The sequence below is a fragment of the Psammomys obesus genome, unplaced genomic scaffold (genome assembly GCF_907164565.1).
Source record: "Psammomys obesus unplaced genomic scaffold, mPsaObe1.curated_primary_1811, whole genome shotgun sequence".
NCBI lineage: Eukaryota > Metazoa > Chordata > Mammalia > Rodentia > Muridae > Psammomys > Psammomys obesus.
The window spans coordinates 9,232,437-9,248,169 of record NW_026590062.1 but is presented as its reverse complement, the minus strand read 5'-3'; the positions used below and the strand labels follow the sequence as shown (position 1 = coordinate 9,248,169).

The 15,733-nt window shown below is 56.8% G+C and overlaps 1 protein-coding gene across 1 annotated transcript; it reads right to left on the bottom strand.

Moving 5' to 3' along the window:
• Positions 1–6,911: 6,911 nt before the first annotated feature.
• On the bottom strand, positions 6,912–15,667 carry Lhx5 (LIM homeobox 5). The gene is made up of 5 exons (XM_055606096.1): positions 15,122–15,667; positions 12,902–13,125; positions 12,116–12,393; positions 11,262–11,427; positions 6,912–8,056 (listed from the first exon to the last, which is right to left on the bottom strand). The coding sequence occupies exons 1-5, from the start codon at positions 15,292–15,294 to the stop codon at positions 7,689–7,691; spliced, it is 1,209 nt and encodes a 402-aa protein (XP_055462071.1). The 5' UTR covers positions 15,295–15,667; the 3' UTR covers positions 6,912–7,688.
• Between the last annotated feature and the right edge of the window lie 66 nt (positions 15,668–15,733).

Below are 15,733 nucleotides of genomic sequence, written 5' to 3'. Positions count from 1 at the left end.
TCTATCTATCTATCTATCTATCTATCTATCTATCTATCTATCTATCTATCTATCTATTTGAAACAGGGTTTTTCTGCATAGCTCAGACTGGTCTTAAACTCACAGAGATCCTCCTGCTTCTGCCTCCCAGAGTGCTGGGATTCCAGGTGTGCGCCACCACATCAGGCTCCCAGCCATTTCTGAACCAATCCCATGGACTCGCCTGTGATGGCTCTGGAACTGACAGTCTGCAATGCTGCTGTTGCTTCGGACCCTTTCCCTCCATGAGTCACATCTAGAGCAGCAAATCTGGCTTCTGATCCCCAAACCACTGTAAAGTCTTCATGAGAATGTAGGCCACTCTCTCTTCCTTGCTTGGCCTCAATTTCATCCCTGATGGTGAGGCGATCAAATGTCCCTCCCACTGGAAGATTATCTGAAACATTAAAGAATTGAGGTGTGTGTGAGCTGGCTGAGAGGGTAAGCAAAGGTATTTGCTGCATTTGGTCCTCAGACCATGTAAAGCGAGGATGATCACTCTGCCACACGTGTGCCATAGCACGCACAACAAACGAAATATAATTAAACATTTAAAAACATAAGAAGGCTGGAGAGAAGTCACGATGAGCACACACTGCTTTCCCAGAGGACCCAGGTTCAATTCTCAGCAACCACATACCAGGTGCCTCATGGCTACCTGTAACCCCAGCTCCAGGGAGGTCTGGAGCCGTTTACCTCAGTGGGCACCCACACTCATGTGCACCAAGTCTCTCTCTTTCTCAAGTAATAAAAACTTTGAGAGGGGTTTAGATGAAGACATGTATAGGAGGCATACCTCGGCTTTCTGTGTACTCGGGGAGCTAGTCGCAGGTACTTAATGAGGTGAGGGATGTCCCTTCAAAGTCCTCGGGGTCTCATTATCCGGTGCTGGGGTGTGAGCAGATGGACACAGACCTGGCTCCCAGCTTGAACTTAAGCAGGAGGAGCTGTCTGGCGGCAAGGCTGGCTACAGGGTTGGAGAAGTTTCCGCTCATCATGGTAACGGCCCATTTGCGGTGATCGGCCGCCCAGGTGTTAATAACGCTAATGGCATAGGAAGGGGAACCTGGCCACTGGGCTGAGCAGGAGAAATATGCAGAGGAGCACCCGGGTTCACATAAATCAGCTTCTCGAGGCGCAGGACTTAAAATTCCAGTCAGGGAGCTGGCGCTCTCCTCATCGGAGCTGCAGAGGGAATTTATTCTGTTTATATGTTTTTACTGCATGACAAGGCTGGAGAGCGGAGCCCTCCACAGCCATTCTGCATTTTAAATATTAGTCCTGAGGATGGGGAGGGGTCAGCTCTAATGTTCTGTGCAGCAGATCGGGGGACAGGGATGGCAGAATGCATGCATGCTGTGGTTGGAGCCTAAGTGGCTTAACTAATATCCAATGTTGGTCACATGCTTCTACGGACACTGGGGAACAGGTGATGCCTCCCCCCAAAAAAAGCTGAGGACATAGCCAGAGCTCCGTTCACCTCTTTGCCTATATATGCTGGCTGTCCTGGAACTCACTCTAGACCAGGCTGGCCTCGAACTCAAACATGTGCCTGCCTCTGCTTCCTGAGTGCTGGGATCAAAGGCATGTGCTACCATTGCCCAGCTTTAAACATTTTTTTATTATTACAGATTAATTTTTGTTTCTCTGTCTGTCTGTCTCTGTGTGTGTGTATGCCTCGTGAGGACACATGCCAACAGTGGTTAGAAGATCCCCTACTGCTGGAGGTACAGATGCCTGTGGGCCTCTATGTGGGTGCTAAGAATCGAATTCAGGTCCCCCAAAAAAGCAGCCAGTGCTCTTAACCTCTGAGTCATCTCTCCAGCCCCTTTAACTTACAAGCTTTTCAGTTCTGAGTTCAGGGACTGGAGAGGTAGCAGGACACTGACAGAGACATTGACAGTGGAATGGAACAGGAAGAGGTGGGTGGTAGAGAGAAAGAGAATAAAATGGGGTGGGGTGAGAAGGGGATGTCCTTGTGTTTTTTCACCTTGGAGACTCTCATGTGCTTTGTCTCTGCTTAGTTGTGTTGAATCCTGGAGGGAACTTTAAACAAATTGCTGTCACATTTCTACCAGTAATGGCTCTTTCAGGAATCTGTCCTACCCCTCACAGTACTGAGGACTGAGCCCAGAGCCTGTGTGGGCTAAGCAAGTGCTCCATGACTGAGCTACTTTGCCAGTGGCTTTTGTTTGTTTTACTTTTAAAACAGTCTTGAGTAAGCGGAGGCTGGTCTGAACCTGCAATCTTCCAGCCTCAGCTTCCCACTTAGCTGGAATTATGTGCAAGTAGTTGGGATTATATGTATGTGCCACCATGCCCAGCTGAGAGTCCCTTTTATTGTTGCTGAGTTTCATCTGTCCATTTCCATCATCTACCCATCCATTTGTCTATCTATCCCTTTATCTCCATGCAACGTCCATCCATCCATTCATCCAACCTTTCTACTGTTCAATCATCTATCATCCATCTGTCTGTCCTTCCATCCATCCATCCATCCATCCATCCATCCATCCATCCCTCCCTCCCTCCCTCTGCCCATCTGTCTCTCCATCTATCCAGCCATGATTCATCTATTCCTCCCTCCCTCCCTCCCTTTATCCATTTGTCTCTCCCTCCATCCAGCCATTGTCTATATACCCATCCATCAGTCCTTCTGTCTATCTGTCCATCCATCCATCCATCCATCCATCCATCCATCCATCCACCCACCCACCATCCTGCAGCCACACACAGTGTATGCAGTTCTAGGCAGCTGTTGGGGACCCCTTTCTGATCTCAGGGACAACACAGACTCTCAAAGTTCAAGTCCTTGGCTGAACACCAGGTGCTTCTGGTCTCCTCCTGTAAAGTGGCAGGGACAACACTTGTATGGAAGAGGACCGAAGCCCGAGGGAGACACCAACCAAGGAGTTAAGGCAATTGGGGCAATGGTGCACCATAGTCCAGCAAGCTTGGGAGAGTCCTAGGGAGCTCTGGGGAGCTTGACGACTGTCAGGCCTTTGGGTTTTACTCTGGCTATGGGTGCTTGGGACCAAGACATACATTGTTAGCAGGTGCCTTCCTCTGGTTCTACTTCAGGAAAATGTGAGTTCTAGGAGACATGGTCGTTGGAATTGCCCTTCCCCCACCCAGCCTTTTACAGGTTGGGGCAGGTGAGATTGTAGTTTCTCCTTACTGTGGCTCTGGGCCCTGAAGACATCTGAGAAGCTAAAATGAGCTCATGAGAGGGGGTGGGTTGGGCCAAGTTGGGCTTTCTCAAGAACTTTCTCTTTAAGTTGTCTGGTGTGTGTGTGTGTGTGTGTGTCTGTGTGTGTGTGTGTGTGTGTGTGTGTGTGTGTATTTCTGTGTGTGGGTGAGTGTTGGGAATGAGGTCTGAACACAGGGACCAATTCCTGGAAACTTTCTCATCAATCTCCACCACACTCCTTGGATGAAATCACCCTAGGTCTACTTCACAGTAGAGCAAACAGAGGCTCAGGAAAGTGAGCAGTGACTGGCCTCTAGTTCCCCAAGAGGATAACATGGGAACCCAGAGCTCTTCATTGAGCAGGCTTCTGAAGCCCCTTGGGAGTTTGGTGAGCCACTAGGTTATTCAGTCAACTCCTGAGTAAGCACGGTCCTCTCCCATGCCTCCCTGGGCCGAGGATATGGAGAGGCAGCTGCCGGATTAGACGCTGTAGGAATGTGCATAGCCACACGCCCATGGCTGTGTCATAGGCCTGCAGGCAGTACATGCATGTACCCTCGTGTTTTATCACACACCATCTCCAGAGCATGCTTTTTCTGTGTGTGTTTCCAACTGTGTGTTAAAGGGATCGAACACCTGCTTCTGTCAGTGCCCATGTGTCCACAAGGGAAGGTGTGGATATGTGTGGCCCATACGTGTCTGTGCTGTTCTTACACATGTGTTTATACTCCTAGAAGAAGGGGCAGGAGGGTGGTCCCAGTGTGAGTTCTGCTGTCCCGGTGGGTGGGCCTTGGGGCTCAAGGGTTCTATATGGACAGGTGGCTAGGGTACCTGAGCAGCAGGAGACCCATTCTCTCTCCTCTCCCCACCCCCTGCTCCTCTACTTTTCCTCTTTCTCTTTTCAACCACTTTCCCTACCTCCTACGCCCCTCCTTCTCTTCTTTCTCCCTTCCCCGTGCCTCCAGCTGCTGTCACAGCCTGTCTTCAGAGAAGCAAGGGAGGAGTCCTCCCCATCCCCAGCTTCCCATCCCATTCCAAACAGGCCTCTCTACAAAACTCACACCACACGTGGCCAGAAAAGCCATCAGCGGAGATGGGGGTGTTTTAACCCTCTCCCCTCCCCACCACAGAATCTACCACAGCCAGGACACCCCGGAGGAACAGAAAGAGAAGCTGACGCATGTGTGGACTGAGTGCCATCTCCGTCACACAGCTGTGTGACCTTGGGTAAGTCCCTTGCCTGCAGCCTGATGATGGCACACCCACACCTTCCAGGACCCATGCAGAGGAGTTGCTGTGAGGGTGCTCCTGACCCAGCAGGAACTAAGCCAGCCCCGACAGGTTTGTTTAAAATCAAACCCCACAAAACTAAGATGTCCATCTGCTCAAGGAACTAGAGATTAGATGCGGGCTCTGTCTAGACCAGGGACTCTCCACCTTCCTGAGGCTGCGACCCAAGGCGGTAACCTCAACCATAAAGCTATTTTGTTGCTACTTTATAACCGTGATTTTGCTACCGTTATCAATTGTAATGTAAATATTTGATGTGGGAAATCCCCCCCCCCCCCAGGATTTCAACTCATAGATTGAGAACCACTGGCCTGGAATGGATTTATGAACCTGGAAGATGCTCTGAACCAGCAGGTGACCCCAAGGCTATACACAGAGCACGTTCTTGGGTTTCAAAAGAAAAAGAAAAAGGTGGGGAGGATGAGCAGCCCCGCTTCACCACAGTGCCTGGAGTTCTGGGTGATGGAGATCTCCTGTGGATCTGAACTCTCTAAATCCTTCACAGTGAGCAACTAGTTGTTATCTGATGAAGATCCAGGTGCTGTATGCAAAGGGGAAGGTCGGCTGATTTGCAGGGCTCTTTCGAGGGCCACAAGGACAACTGAGCGGGTTCCTGTCCTGCTGCCCATTTCAAGCAGCTCAATGTGCCCTCTCCCTGTCCTCTCCTTTACCAATGCCAAAATGGGCCAGCTTCCCAGCCCGAGCCCGAGTGACAAGGGACCCAAAGGCAGACCACTACCATTCATTTTCATCTCATTTCTGCCTTTCTGGTCTTATCTCTCAGGCTCGAGTTGAAAGGGAAGCAGTCTCCCCAACTCCCACATCTTCAAGTCAGGAAACTGAGGCAGAGAAGAGAGAAAGGCTTGCTTCCAGGTGTGGCCTCGGGCCTTATAAATCATATTCAGGAGCCTGACATGCAGCTTGGTGGCTAGAGTGCTTACCCAGCATGCATAAAGTCATGGGTTCAATCCCTGGGTTATATGACAAGACTCTGTCCCTAAAAACAAAGCACAAAACAGCCACAACAAAAGTCATTGCCAGCCCTGCCCATCTAGCCTTTTTCTAAAGACAGCACGTTCTTAAGGAGGCTTGGAAACCCACAGGCCCACTCCCCATAGCCCGTCAGCCTAGCAGCCTTTTCTGCTTTTGTTTTCAGCTGCCCGGAATTACATGCAACATAAATAGGGGTGAGGGGCTGGAGAGATGGTAAAGAGTGCTATTCGGTCTTCCAAAGGCCCGGGTTCAATTCCCAGCATCCACATGGCAGCTCACAACTGTCTGTGCCGCCAATTCTGGGGGATCTGTCTGACACCTTCACACTAATGCACGTAAGATGAAAATAAACAAATTATTGAAAAATAAATGGGGGTGAAACTAGAACCCCACTTTGTCCCCCACCTCCGAGACAAGGTCTCATTATGCAGCCTAGGGTGGCCTGGAACCCCCTGGCTCAGCTTCAGTCCCAAGTGCTGGGACTACAAGTATACACCAGCATGCTGAACTAGACTTCTTTTTGCCATAATGGAGGCAGACAAAGTATGTTCATTCCTCAGTCATCCTGAAGGCCTACTATGTGCCTGGCTGGCTTGCAGTTTGCATAAAAGAAGGAGAGAGCATCCTCCACCACAGAAACTCCCAAGGTGGAGCCAGCAAGAGGGCTGGTCAGAGGCGCTTACCACCAAACCTGAGGCTCTGAGTTCTATCCCCGGGACCCACTTGTTAGAAAGAGAAAGCTAACCCCCAAATGATACCCTTCGGCCTTTACATCATGGAACACACACAAACACACACACACACACACACACACACACACACACACACACACACTAAAAATGAAATAAATATTTAAAAAGAAACTACCCAATAAGAACAAAACCCAAACTAAGGGCCTTAGAGCAGCGTTTCTCAACCTTCCTAAGGCTGTGACCCTTTAATACAGTTTCTCCTGCTGTGGTGACTTCCCCCAACCATCAAATTCTCTTCTTTGCTACTTCATAACTGTAATCTTGCTACTGTTCCCAACTGTAAATATCTGTGTTTTCTGATGGTCTTAAATGACCTCTGTGAAAGAGTCATTTGTCCCCCAAAGGGGTGGATACCCAGAGGTTAAGAGCCACTGACCTACTGGATGGGAGAGGGGTCTTGGGGACATTTACCCTGAGTTCTCAAGAAAAGAAGACCACACAGAACTGAGGGAGAAAAGAATTTTTTTTTATTAATCTTTCTTTTTTTAAAAAAAATTGATTTTTTTTAAATATTTTGGTTTTTTTTTAGTTTTTTTTTTTGAAAATTTTTGTGTGTTTTTTTTGGTAAACCTCTTTCTGGCTCCCCTCCCCCACTCTGTCCCACCCTCCTCTTAAAAATATAAAAAATGTCCAGCCCCAGATAACTAGAGTACAATAAATAAACAGTAAACACAAAAACATACTTTATTTGTTTCTTCTTTATACAAAATAAGGAAACTAGAAGCGTCCGACTTCCAAAAAAGTCTAATACTGTTCGTCCTGATGGCCCAGCCTCCAGGCCCCGGGCAGGGAGAGTGAGCAGTGGGCAAACGTCCAGAGACTTGGCGCCCGGCTTAGGGGCAAAGCAGGGGTGGGAGAGTTCGAATCCTGCCAGGCCCCTCAGGCTCAACTATGGAGGAGCGGGGAGTTGGACCCACGCTGGCCTGGTCCTGACCGCGCAGCTTCCTAGACAAGCTGACCTTGAGCCTTAAGATTGGCCGCCAGGGGGCGCCAGCTCGGAGGTGGCTTTTTCTCCGGCAAAGCTAGCACTCACCAGCGGTCCTGTTTTTCTTCTCTGGCTAAGACTTTCCTCATCTCTCTCTCTCTCCCTTTCAATCTCTCTCTCTTTTTTATTTTTTTCTTTTAAAAGAGGAAGAGTGAGAAGTAAGATTTCACAATGCCTCGGCTCGCGGGGAGGGGCGGCGCCGCGGTCTCTGCTCCTCGGTCCCCTCTTAGTGGGAGGTGGTGATGGTGGGTGGGGGTCCGGAGGGCTTCTAGGGTGCGCTTGGAATCTCGACCCTCCGGCGTATTGACTTTGGTCCCGAGGGATGGCGCGAGCGAGCGAGCGAGCGCGCGTGCGCGCGCCGAAGCTCCGAGGGGTGGAGATGCGAGTCTCCGGGTGGCCGGGCGGCGGCGTCCGGGGCTCGGTGGCGGGGGAGGGGGGGGGCGACTGGACGCCCCCGGCCTTACCACACGGCCGCCTCGTTGAGCTCGGGGTTGGGGTGCGACAGGGGTCCGCTGTAGCCGCTGGCGCCGCTCATGGGGAAGGGCGGGCTGGGCCCGCCGCTGAACACCTCTCCCGGCATGGGGTGCAGCGCGCCGGGCAGGCCGGGCTCGGGGCTCGGCGTGTCGGGGTGCGAGATCATGTCGGTGAACCTGGGGTTGTCCGCGCCGTGGGGCCCGGCCAGCGGCGGTTCCAGGGCGCCCAGCGGCGTCGAGCCGGGTCCCGACGCGGCCAGGAAGCTCGAGTCGGCGGGGGACTGCGCCTGAGACGGCGGGCCGTGCGCGAAGAAGTCGTAGTTGCCTCCCGGGGCGTAGTAGTCGCTTTGGTAGTCTGTGGGGGGGGGGACAAGGGGGGAAGAGGAGGCGTGAGGACCGGCTTCCGGGACCCGCGGGCATCTAGGGGCCCCGGGAAGGGGAGCAGCGAGGCCTTCGGTTCAGATACGCAGAGGGCGCGGGAGGGCACGCCGCCGACCCTAGACGTGAGCGGTCTGATGGAGGCGGCCTGACACCCCGGGGATGGACGGGGACCGAGGAGGGCCACGGGTGAGCCTGGGGGGAGAGAGCATGGAAAGGGAGGGACACGGACGAGGCAGGACGCGGAGCCCTAAGGACGCAGGGAGCGAGGGAAGCCAGCTTGGGCGGCGGCCGGTTCTCAGACACCGGGAGCTGGAGACAGAGTCGGCAGAGGCCGGAGGCTCGGGGAAGGGACCACGGCGTGGACAGAGACCCACGGCGGCGGAGGGCGGGGGGAAGGGAGGCGGTAGAGAGCAGCCAGCCCCAGACGGGTCGCCGCAGCCACGAGCAGCCAAGTCCACGCAGAGGCGAGGGCCCAAGGGCAGCAAGAGGAAGACGGGAAGGAAATGAATGAATGAATGAATGAATGAATGAATGAATGAATGAATGAATGAATAAATAAGCAAGCCAAGCCGCGGCCAGGGTGCAAGACGAAAGATTGTGAGGGTAGGAAGACGACGGATGGTCCCAGAGATGGAGAGACCGGGAGGACCAGTAATTTGCCATAGGCTTGGTGGCCGCGAGGCTCCGGGACGAGCGCGCGCGGAGCGAGCGGTGCAAAGCACCGAAGGGGTTCAGACCCCGAGGAGAGCGGGCCCGGCAGCAGCCTGAGCGAGCCAAGCGGTGGGCAGGAGGCCTGGCACGGGGGCGCGAAGAGGGCAGAGCCAAGGACAGCCTCGGCGCGTTTTCTCCTGCTCCTGGAACTGAGAAAGCCAAATTCAATGCCAGCGAGGGGCCCCGCTGTCAGGACCCCTTTCGGGTGTCTGGGGTGGCGGTTCGAGCCTCGGATCTCCAGTCTCTACCCGGAGGGGTTGGCTAGGACACCCAGGTTATGACGAAGTTATTTGGGGACAGGGACGGTTGGAAGAGTTGACACAAATAAATGCACATCCTTCCCACAAATTCGGGGTGCGGGATTCACAGGTCGGGTGCACAAACCGACACAAGCAATGGCTTCTGCGAGCACCTCTGGCCTTGCCCTCCATCACGGCCTCCTCCCACCTTCTGACGGGTCCCTCCGGGATTGGGGTGCAGGACCCTACTCAAAGGAAGGCCCAACGGCCTGTCGAAGGACCAGCCCGCTTTGTACAGCGGAGAAAACCGGCGACCGAGGCCAGGGTCTCTTCTGAAAGCCCACTCCCCTCGCTCAGTCCCGGGGTCCCAGTTCTGGATGTCACCCTCACTCGCAACCCCCCTTTTTTTCCGGACACCCTAAAAGCTATCCAAATCGGGGTATGTGTGTGTGAGGAGGGTTGTAGGGAGACCTTCCTGGAGCGAAGGCAGTTTAGGTAACAGCAGCAACACGGTGGCCAATTGCTTTTTGAAAAACCTCAAATTCCATTATTGTGCCCGAAAGCGAGGAAGGTTTTAGAGAGACAAATTTGGGGGCCCTCAAAGGAACGGAAGGGGAGCGCGCTGCAGCCGGGCAGGCCGCGGCCCTGGAGCCGTGCGCGCCGCCTCCGCCCATATGGCGGCCTGGCCGGAGGTAATTGGAACAAACGCTGTCTGAAAAGGGCACAAAAGCCGCAGCTGGGGCTTTGTCCGCGCTCCCACGGGGAGCCGCGGGCCCCGCCACCCGGCCCCTTTCTCGCCCGCTGCCGGCCGCCACCGCCAGCATCTCCCAGTGCGGATTAGGCGGGGCCGCTGGGCTGGGGGGTGGGGAGTCCTGCTCCCCCCATCCTGGTTTTGGAGAAAAGGGGAGGGGGGTTCTGGTGTCCTGTCCCCCAACCCTGTCCCTCAGGTCTGAAGATAGAAAGGGGCTGGCAGGATCAGTGCGGGGTGGGCTGGTTCCCTGTAAACCTTGATTAATTACTCAGGTTGGGGCGGCGGCGGCGGGAGGGGGGTGTTTCCAGGCGGGCACCGCCCCCGCTATCTCCAGGCTCCGGGTGGAGAATTTTTTGTGCCGGGGACAAGCTAGGTGGAAAGATTAGACGCCCCAGGACACGCCCACCCCCGTCCAGTTCCGGCTTCCCGGGCCGGGCCCCTGCCACCGCGGTAAAATCCCCGGTTCAGGTTTTGCCAGCGATTTCCAGGGGCCTCGGGCCCATCTGCGGCTTAACTGCCCAGGCTTCCTCCTCTGGAGGTCCGGTCTGGGTTCCTACTCTCTCCACTGGTTTTCCTGGCTTTACCGCCTCTCCGTCCTGCCATTGTCCCGGAATCCACTTTTTTTTTTTTTTTTTTAAAAGAAAATTCGCTTCTTGCCTCTCATACTGGGTTTGGAGTTGCCAAAGCAGGCCACCAGCTCAGCGCCGTTTGGTTAGACACTCCCGGGGGCTCCGTGAATGGGAAGGCTCCGGAACCCGGATAGACGCGTCCTTCCCACAGAGGGCTCCTCCCTCCGAAGGGAGCTGGCCCTACCCCGGAGCTAGGAGGAAGGTGGGGGGGGGGGCGAGCGAAGCGAGGGGCTGGCCAAGCGGGCCTTGGTCCATTAACAGCATCGAGGACCTCCCTAGACCCAAGATGTTGGGGAGCGTCAGTCCCCCCCAACCCCATCCGGATTGAGCCCTCCGTGGGCACCGAGATCCACCCGGGCCTTTGGAGCGTTCGGGGTGCCTGTCGGCGAGCAGAGCTGCGGCCTTTGGGGCAGGCTGTGAGGGGGCAGGCTCGCCTCTCCCCCACCGCCCGCCGGCGGGGCTCCAGCCTCTCTCAAGCTCTCCAGGCCGCGGGCTGGGAACAGTGGAAGTGAAGCAATGTGGGCTGCGGAGAGGTGCTTGGGGGTCAGCGGCGCGGCCCCAGCGTGACCGCCGAGTGTGTATCCGGAAGGGAGTGGAGTGGACTCGAGTGTGGTACCAGCCGGAGGTCGGCCGGCGAGTCCGCGCGCGCGCGCGCGTGTGTGTGTGTGTGGGGGGGGGGCGGGAGTGCTCAGAAGGTCCCTGTGGGTGAGTGGGTGAGTCTGTCTAGGAAAGGGTTTGTGCGCATCCTGCGTGGGTGCCGGGGGGGGGGGGGAAACTAAGGGCTGCCCTCCCGTGGCCCCAAAGGCTAGGAAGCCCAGAAGAGCAGAGCGTCCCCGGGTGCCCCCTTACCTCCGTAGTAAGTGTACGGGGTGGACCCCAACATCTCAGACTCGTCCAGGCGGCCGCCCAGGGGACGCATGCGCCGTGGACTCCGGAAGAAGGCGTGTCTCCGGGCGCCCAGGGCGCTGAGCTGTTTCATGCGGCGTTCTTTGGACCGTCGGTTCTGAAACCACACCTGGGGCGAGGGAAGGGGCAGTGAGCTCGGGCTCAGCAGGGCCCTCCCTCCTCCCGTCCCGCTGAGGCTGGCCCTGCTGGGTCCCGGAGCCTCGGGGCGGCCGCGCCACGACTCCCCCGAGGCGAGGGCTGGTCCGGATTAGTCCAGGAGGGGCGGAGAGGGGCTTGGGCGAACCAGTCAAGGGTGAAGGATTTCGTGGACCCGTGGGGTGATTCATAAAGACCCCGGCTTCTCGGTCCTCCGCTGGCCCGGGGCCTGACGGCTTTATAAAGGCTTCCTGCCCGGCCAGGCCCTCGCCCCCACGGCCGCCGAGCCCAGCCCCGGCCGACCGTCGCTTTGCCAGCGTCCGGTGGCGCAAAGACTTCTCCCCTTTCTGCGCTTGGAGAGGAAGGGGTCCGGAACGGCCGGAGAGGCTTCAGCCGTTAGGAGCTGCTCAGGGAGGGGAGAGGAGGTGGACGGCCTTTCCCAGAGGTCTCTGGCGACGTCGTTCAAAAACCACATCGCCAGGACAGTGGGACCGAGTCAAATCCTTCGTCTCAAAGTTTCCCTGCTTCCAAAGGGGACCCAGATGGCCCCAGTCTCAGCGGCACGACCGTCCCTACGTACATAGGTTCATCGCGTTCCCAGGGTAGGCGGCCCCGTGACGCCCGCCCGCTGGCCGGGAAGGCTGGCCTACCCGTCGTCGTACCTGAATGACTCTCATGTTGAGGCCGGTCTCCTGAGCCAGCTGCTCGCGGATGTGGCGCGTGGGCTTGGGCGTGGCCGCGAAGGCCGCCTTGAGCGTCTCCAGCTGCTTGGCCTTGATGGTGGTGCGCGGGCCGCGCCGCTTGGTGCCGGAGTTCTGCTCCTCGTTCTCGTTGTTGGCGGTCTCCTTGTCCGATGAGGTCGAGTTGTCGGTCTCTTTGGGGTCGTCCTGTAACGGGTCCTGGAGGTCTGGGGACAGACTGCGGTCCGTACAAGACGACACTGCGGGGCGAGCGGGGTTGGGGACGGGACAGCGGCGTCAGCGCGGTCTGCCTCCGGTTCGGAAACCGGTCCCTGAAGACCCCAGGCCCTCTGCCTTGGGCCCCAAACTAGGGACTACCCCTTCCCCGGACTCCCTCCAGGCCCGGCTTGGTTTGAAAGGACCGCCTCAGCCCCTCCGCAAGTCCGCAGCTCCCGAGAAACGGGGCACACCCCCTCTGAAAAAATCTTTTCTGCCGGGGTGGGGACAGAGACGGGTACAATCTGCCTCCTCTCATGCCCTGTCCCGTCTCTCTTTCCTCTAAACAGCTGTGAGCCTGCCGGGTTCTCAAAGGACCCCAAAGGGAGACTTATTATTTTTTTAGAGAGAGCGGGTGGGGTTCTAGAAGATGAGCCTGGCTCCGGGGTTCCCTGAAGCCTCCCAGCTGATGGATCTCGGGCTCCCCGGGCGACGGCTGAGAGTGTCGGGGTGGCTGTGGCGGAGAGCCGCGCAGGGCTGAGGCCTGCGTACCTGAGTTGAGGCTTCCCTCCTTGAGGCTGGAGGAGCTCAGGTAGTCGTCCTTGCACACGAACTTGTTCTCGTCGATGACGTACAGCTCCTCCCCCGTGGACAGCTGCTTGTTGCACACCATGCAAGTGAAGCAGTTGAGGTGGAAGACTTTGCTCCGGGCCTTGCGCACCAGGTCGCTGGGAGAGATGCCTTGCGCGCAGCCGGCGCACTTGGTGCCAAAGCGCCTGTGGACACAAGGCTCCTGTCAGTGCGGGGTGAGGAGGTGGGCCCCCGTGTCCGAGTCCTCTTCCAAACCGCTCTGCCTTCCCACACACCCCTACTTCCGTATCTGTCAAACAGGAGCCTAATTCTGCTCGCTCTCCGCAGGGCTGGTTTGGGGGTGACTGTGGCCTTTTAGTATGTTGGTTTGGGCTCTGTGGGGGCTGGGATCGGATGGGCTGAGTGTACAGCTCTGAGTGCAGACAGGGGTTAGGATGTCCCAAGGTCCTCCCCTACCCTCAGGTCCCCACCAAATCTACCTTGGCTGTTTCAGGAGCCCACAAAGGGTTTTAAGCCCGTAGAGTACGTTTCTACCATTCTTAGCTTTGCCTCCTGGATTGGGGAGTGTGTGTCCCAGATAAGGACACCGTGGCTGTCTGTCTGTCTGACCGTCTTTAGCAGCAGGGTGGAAGATCTAAGCAGGAATGCCACAATCTCCTTGTGATTCTGGCTACCTGGGAGATCTCCTGGACCCTCCCCCACCCCAGGAGCTGTGCATAGAAGGTTCTCAGAGGACTACATTCTGGAAACAGGAAGTCAGTTTCTGCACACACACACACACACACACACACACACACACGCACACACACCCTCCTCCCCCATCTCTAGCCCTGGCAGGTGGCAGGAGAATGGGGATGGAAGCTGATTTTAGTCCTGCCCAGCCAGGACCTGGGATCACTCTGAAACCCGATTTTCCTTGCCTCCGAACAAATCCCTTTTCTTCCTTGGGCCCTGGAAGAAAAGACCCCCCTCACAAACACAATGGGTGGCACAGAATGTAAAGAAAGGGGTACAGGTCATGTGGGGAGAAAGAAGAGGGCTCAGAACCCCGAGGGACCCCTTCATCCACTCACACCCATGTCTCTAAACAGAGTGAATTTGGGTGACATTGATGTAGTGAGGGCATTAGAAACCATAAGTCACTTTTGGCCTTATCCGGCTGCATAATTGGCTATATACACCTTATCAAAAATCATTAGGTGCTTTGCAAGCATGCCACATTAGGGGCGCCAGGGCCTCTGGGGCCGGGGAGTTTACACGTGTAAAGGCGCGGCTGACATTTTCTCCTATTCAAATTCCCAAGTGCCGGGCCACTGGGGCAGGCTGCCTTTCTCCTCCGCCGAGCTAATCACGCCCCCTCAGTGCCTGGAATTCAGACTCACAAAGCCAGTCTGGGTGCCCGGTGGAAACAGGCAGAAAGCACAGTTAGTGGGGAAGGGTGGGTGGGGGGTGGGGACCCACGGGTTTCTAGGCTGCCTTTTAACATTTTCCATTTGGGGAAATTGAGGCCTGCATAGGCATTGGGTCCTGGCCTGAGGGGGGGGGGGCATAGGGACTTGGGAAGAGAGGTGACACCTTGCAGAAAAGACCTGCTGGTTCTCAGCTTCCATTTCTTCAGTGCCTCTCCAACTAGGGAGAAAATGGATCAGGGTGGGGGTGAGGAAAGGGGAAGGGAAGGGGAAGGTTCTGTTCTTGTCCGCATCTCCAGAAGACCCCCTTCTTGGCTAGGACCCTTTGGGACCGGGAAGTTTCTATTTGTCCTCAGATTACCCTCTGGGCTCAGGGTTCCTGTTGGGAACAAGAAGCCCTCAGCTGCTTTGAACTCCTGCAACATCTTTGGGATCTGGGGGGAGGGGGGAGAGCTCGAAGCTTCTGTCCTGGACACTCAGGTGTGGGGAAAAGGCCCCGAGAGCAAGTTGCTGACTTTCCAGCCTCTGCCATCTGGCCGGTCTCTGCCCCCTGGCAGACCCAAGGTGAGGCAGCCAAGCAGCGTCCTTCTTCCTCGCCTTCGCTTCAGAATCCCACAAGCAGAGGACAGGGCTGGGGGTGGGGGGGCAGAGGCCTGTCTAACCCCAACCCCAGGCTGCGGTGCGCCTTTGGTTCCCCTAATTCCCGAGGAGCCCGGGAGTGGAGCTCCGGCCAGCCAGCGGCAGGCGGCAGGGCGCGGCGGGGGCCGCTTACCTGAAGAAGTCGTTTTTACAGTACAGCTTGCCCTCCCGGGAGAAGCACTTCTCCGAGAGGTTCGTTTTGCACTCGCAGCACTGAACACATTTGATATGCCACGCGCGGTCCAGCACGTTGAGCAGGAAGCGGTCGAGGATGGGCCGCTCACAGCCGGCACAGTGCACCATCATAGCCGCGCGCCCCGGCGGCTCCGGCCGCCTGGTCCTCCTCGGGGGGCCCCTGGGCCCTCAGGGCCTCCCGGTCCCCGCCGCTGTGGCTCTCAGCCTTCCCGGACCCTGGGCCTCGGCAGGGGAGAGTCGGGTACCGATCGACCAAGACTTCCCGGGCTCGAGTCCTCCGACGCTCTCCGGCCTGGCGCTGCGCTGCGCTGCGCTGCCCGGAGTGGCGTGGCAGGCGGCGGCGGCGGTCACGGTCTCATGCCACGGGGTGGGCGCCCCGGCGCGCTCGCTCCAGCCTCGAGCAGGTGTCCCCGGCGGCTGCTGGCTTCGGCGCTGGCGAGCGGCTTTCCCGGTTGGCGGAGGCGCCGGCACTTTCCCCCACTTTCAAGCGGTCCCGATCCTCATCTTTGTCTGGCCGCCGCCTAATTCGCGCATCCTTATTCAGATTTGG